Source organism: Triticum urartu, chromosome 2A (assembly GCF_056163025.1).
Source record: "Triticum urartu cultivar PI428250 chromosome 2A, HENAU_Tu73, whole genome shotgun sequence".
Taxonomy (NCBI): Eukaryota; Viridiplantae; Streptophyta; class Magnoliopsida; order Poales; family Poaceae; genus Triticum; species Triticum urartu.
Window position 1 is genome coordinate 212,263,442 of NC_141874.1, and position 4,673 is coordinate 212,268,114.

The following is a 4,673-nucleotide window of genomic DNA, read 5'->3' on the forward strand; positions in this document are numbered from 1 at the left end:
TTACACAATAAATGTATCCACACACCATCCTCCTTACAGACAACCGATAAAGCCATTTGCTAAGTAGACATTTGTTCTTTACTTCAAGGTTCTCGATACCCAAACCCCCTTGGTCATTTGGTCTACAAAGTATATCCCACATAGCTAGTTTGTACTTAGATTTACTCTCATCACTTTGCCAAAAAAAAACGTGATCGATAAAATTCCAACCATTTCCATAGCCCTAAAGGCACTTGAAAGTTAGAAATTCTGCGGTAACAATGCCCCCCTCATTTACACCTACATGTGCGCAAACAATAAGAATGAAACTCACAAAAAAATAAAAATAAGAACGAACACGAAGTTCTGGAAAATGAAAAAAAGAATAACCAGAGGCCACAAATAAATATGTAGCTCAGGCATCATGTTTGAAACCCATAGCCTAAGATTGATTTGAAGGAAAGTAATGTTTTACTAGCAAGAAGATAGGGTGAAGCTGTCAATCAGGGATATCTCAAACCTTCAATTTAATTGATTTGTTAGCAAGTCATCTAGCCTTTTCAATCCCCTGCAACAGTCAAGCCTTTAACTATTTCCTTTCTGAAAGCTACTTCCTAACCGCCTAGTTCATGAATGCATGAGCTAATGCATGGCCATTGTGGGATCCATGATTATCCACAATCTATTCCAAAAAGGAAATTGCTTACTCCTATAAACCCTGAATTTTTTTCCTTGCAAAAAAAGAGATAACTCGATCTGTTCTTCATGATTTCAATAGCACGTGCAAAGTCATGGGTGTATTTTTTTTTGGAAAAGGAGGATAACCCCCGGCCCTGCATCAATCGATGCATGCAGCCATAAGTGATGGGTGTATAGATTAACAGAGGGAAAGTTTGGCAAACTGACCACTCATGGATGGTAAGGTAGCTATATATGATGAACACAAGTGAGTAGGTACTAGGTAGATAGCCCAGTTTATCATGCTGATAAGCTAGTGCGCCAGCCGCTATGGAAACAACAAACACTTTATGTTATATCGAATACAAGTGACACCTAAGAGAGGACAACATATATTCACCACGAACGTAGGACTTATGTTATATCCCTGGACGCACGCATCGTGTAAACCACGTTGGCCATTTTTGTAGTACTAATATTTGTATTTGGTACCACATCACCTCTTTCTTACGCACCATATGCATGAATGAGGGGGATATCCAGTAGAAACCCATCCATCTAGTAGATTTTGTTCTAATTATTTTGGTTTTCATTTGAATATAAAGTGAGTGAACTATACCGAGCCGAGCTCCATCAATCTGTATATATATTCTATAACACAGTTGGTTGTTAATAAGCTAGTAGCTGAAGACAGAATTTTTTGGAAAAGCTGCTGAAGACAGAATGAAACACAGTTGTAATAATATCCGCATATATTTCATGAAATAAAATATCCACATTATCATCAGCACACTGTATGTTTTGGTCAATTATCCCATAGATATCTGTACAGTGTAAACCACACACATGTTCAACTTCATGTTTGGAACGCAGGAATTTCACGGAAATTTTGAAGGAATTTCAGGAAGTAATCCAATTCCGACAAGATTCGGAAAAAAAAATAGTGCATTCCAAACACAGGGCCTTATAAGTCTCAAAGTTAGCCCTGGTAGTTCAGCAACATGGACAACGGAACCAAACAAAGCCCCTTGTCCTTGAGCTCTGCACATGGAGTTATACCCCTCTGGCTTTGATCCAGAAATCTCACTCCTTCCATCACCGCATCTGCATCTTCACAGTCCATTCCGTCTCTCCCGTAATCGTTGCCAATCCCAGCCCCCTTCATGCAAGAAAAACTAACAGGTTATTGACAACTATGTAGGCACAAGATCCACAATTCCGAAGAAAAATATCGCTCAAGTATATAATTTATATACCATTTCAAGAACACACGTATCAATTAATGAATTATTATGAATTACCTTGGCGAGGTCCGTAACATTGCACCTTCTTTTAGGGCTGAATTCCAGCTGTGACAAAGCACTGACCTTGAAAAAAGCAAATCAAAACAAGCAAAATTAACACCAACTACATACATGTACTCCAAGGACTTGTCTAATTTTAACCAAAAAGTGAAGCCAATTCACAATTGTAGCTATACCTTAGGGCTATTGACAGGAGAGCTTGCAGTATCCTCCAAGGAATCATCATGATCCAGGGCCTTGAAGACTTTCTTCTTGAGCTTCTTGAGCCCCTTGTACCTATCTGCCAACGCCGCCGGAGCGAGGGAGGCGGCATCGGAGATCATAGAGCCCTCCTCCTCCTCCTGATCAAAACTGCAATATGAGGCCCCTTGCATCTTCTTCTCCTCCTCGGACATCATGAAATCCACAAAGTAATCGGTCCAGGAACTCTCCTCCGGCTGAGCCTCCGCTTCACTGCAGCTGAGGACACTCTTCAAAGATGAGCTGCTAACCAGATCATCCATGGTTTCTTGTGTGTAGGGTAAAGCAGAAGTAAAGCTGAACTACAAGCTGTGCTTCTATGAAAGAAGAAGGAATAGCTTTGCAAAGAGAGAGACAGCCTGGCTTATATAAACACAGGAGAGAGAGAGAGAGAGAGAGAGGTGGTTGGGGCGTTAAAATCAACTAATTAGATGGTACTGTTTCCGTTACAGATAATCGAAGAATATTTCATACTTTGGTTTCAGCCTTTCAGAAGCTGGCCGGCCTAATCAATAACCTCCCTATCTTTATCTTGCGTAGCAGTATACTCACTGTTCTCTTATCTCTACTTTTAATGGAGGAGTTGATAGTCTGGTACTCCGGTTTATTTTCGTCCGCTTTTTTCGTCTCACCTCTCACCACCCTTCCCACGGATTTTTTCCTTCTCTTATTAAAAACCCAAATGCCATTAAATGAGAGATTTTGTTTCATGCTTGCTTTGGCAGGTGTTGATTTAATTCAATTACGTAAATAATAGGTAATTAAGAATTCAAAAATCACACCATATATGTGAGATCACCTTCCTAAAAAAGAGACATAAGATATTTCTCGATAATCTTACAAATCAAAATCAGATATTCCCCATAAGATTTTATCTCTACTATTAAGTGACGATCAGAAGCTTCCTAATACAACAAAAATAACATATCTTTTTTCTTATGGGCATACACATCCACATGCCTCTATGGAGGGACGCCGTGCGTAAAACCATGGAGGGCACCGTCGCTGGGCCTGATGTCAACACGATGTTCGAGAATGCCAGGGCATGGATTACGGACGGCGTCGAGAACGGCCATGGCGAAAGGCGGGTCATCGGATCGCCACGTACAGGGCGTTCGTGGACTCATTCATATTATATTTCTTATCGAGCTAAATATGCTACATTCTCAAATCAAGTTCTCAAATCAAGTGTGTCATTCAAATGTCAAGAAATTCGTTAAGGAAACGTGTCCTACAATACTCGGTAGTCGTGGTCGTCGTTCGTAACAGTCATTCATGCAAAATATTTTGGAAATTGAGCAGTGAATCAATTTGAAAATCAAACCATGAATTGCAAGTAATTAAGTAGACAGTAAGTTACGTATGCAATTAATTAGGTACATTTAAATAGGAAAAAAGTTCGCACCGAATCAATTTGGAAATGGAGCGATTAATGCAATTAATTAGGTAGACAATTAATTATGCCTACAGATAATTAAGGTATGATTTTTCCAATTAGGAGGATAATTAATTGATTTGTTGGCATTTAATTAGGCATGTACTACCTCTGTCACGGTTTAGAAGGCGCGGTTGAAAATTCTCTGGGACCTAGGTGGTTATCTATTGGTTATGATATGAGCTAAAAAATAGCATTCACACTACGCATGCATATAGAGATGGGATAAAAAATAGCATTCATACTACGCATGCATATAGAAATAGTACTACCTCCGTCACGGTTTAGAAAGCGCGGTTGAAAATTCTCTGGGACCTAGGTGGTTATCTATTGGTTATGAGATGAGCTAAAAAATAGCATTCACACTACGCATGCATATAGAAATAGTACTAATTAGATACTAGAAATAAATGCAATGCGCCCTAAACTTTGTCTATTGTGGAAACGCACGCAAATTTAACTGTGCCTTCTAAACCGTGACGGAGGAAGTACTAATTAGCTACTAGAAAGAAATGCAATGCGCCCTAAACTTTGTCTATTGTGAAAACACACGTAAATTTAACTGTGCCTTCTAAACCGTAACGGAGGAAGTAGAGAATTAGGTAGGCCGTTAATTATTTGTGTACTTAATTAATCATGCAAGCAGTTAATCGCGCTGAATCATTTTGAAAGCGCTCGTGGGCATGGACGATGAGCAGGCTTTCAGCGACATGGCCGAGCACCACTTGCCAACATGAACAACGGCCACCATGCGCTCGCGACATGGGTGTCCTTGTGTTCACCAAGATAGATGACGACCATACTCTGAAGGATGTCAACACGCTGACGGTTGCGAAACGTTCGTGAGGGAGGACAACACGACACAACATTGGCTGGGTGGTTTATGCTATAGTAGAAAGAAAGAGTGTTCGGAGAATAAGAAGTACAAAATGACTAAAGCCACCAAGTGGTCCATAGTGTTGGAGAAGAAAAGAGTGTTCCAAAAAAAGGAAGGAGTTTTATAGAAAATAAGTAGGAACGAGAACTAAAACTGGCGA

The 4,673-nt window shown here is 40.0% G+C and overlaps 1 protein-coding gene across 1 annotated transcript; it reads right to left on the reverse strand.

The window, feature by feature from the left end:
- Positions 1 to 1,378: 1,378 nt before the first annotated feature.
- On the reverse strand, positions 1,379 to 2,553 carry LOC125541424 (vascular-related unknown protein 1). Its single transcript, XM_048704843.2, has 3 exons — positions 2,138 to 2,553; positions 1,959 to 2,024; positions 1,379 to 1,816 (listed from the first exon to the last, which is right to left on the reverse strand). The coding sequence occupies exons 1-3, from the start codon at positions 2,462 to 2,464 to the stop codon at positions 1,637 to 1,639; spliced, it is 573 nt and encodes a 190-aa protein (XP_048560800.1). The 5' UTR covers positions 2,465 to 2,553; the 3' UTR covers positions 1,379 to 1,636.
- Positions 2,554 to 4,673: the final 2,120 nt, after the last annotated feature.

Bases quoted from the DNA above. Each gene is read 5' to 3' on its own strand.
- LOC125541424 (XM_048704843.2), bottom strand. From the start codon at position 2,464: ATGGATGATCTGGTTAGCAGCTCATCTTTGAAGAGTGTCCTCAGCTGC. The intron at 2,025-2,137 runs GTATAGCTACAA...GCTTTTTTCAAG, and splicing joins CTCCTGTCAATAGCCCTAAG to GTCAGTGCTTTGTCACAGCT. The intron at 1,817-1,958 runs GTAATTCATAAT...TCTTGCATGAAG, and splicing joins ATGTTACGGACCTCGCCAAG to GGGGCTGGGATTGGCAACGA.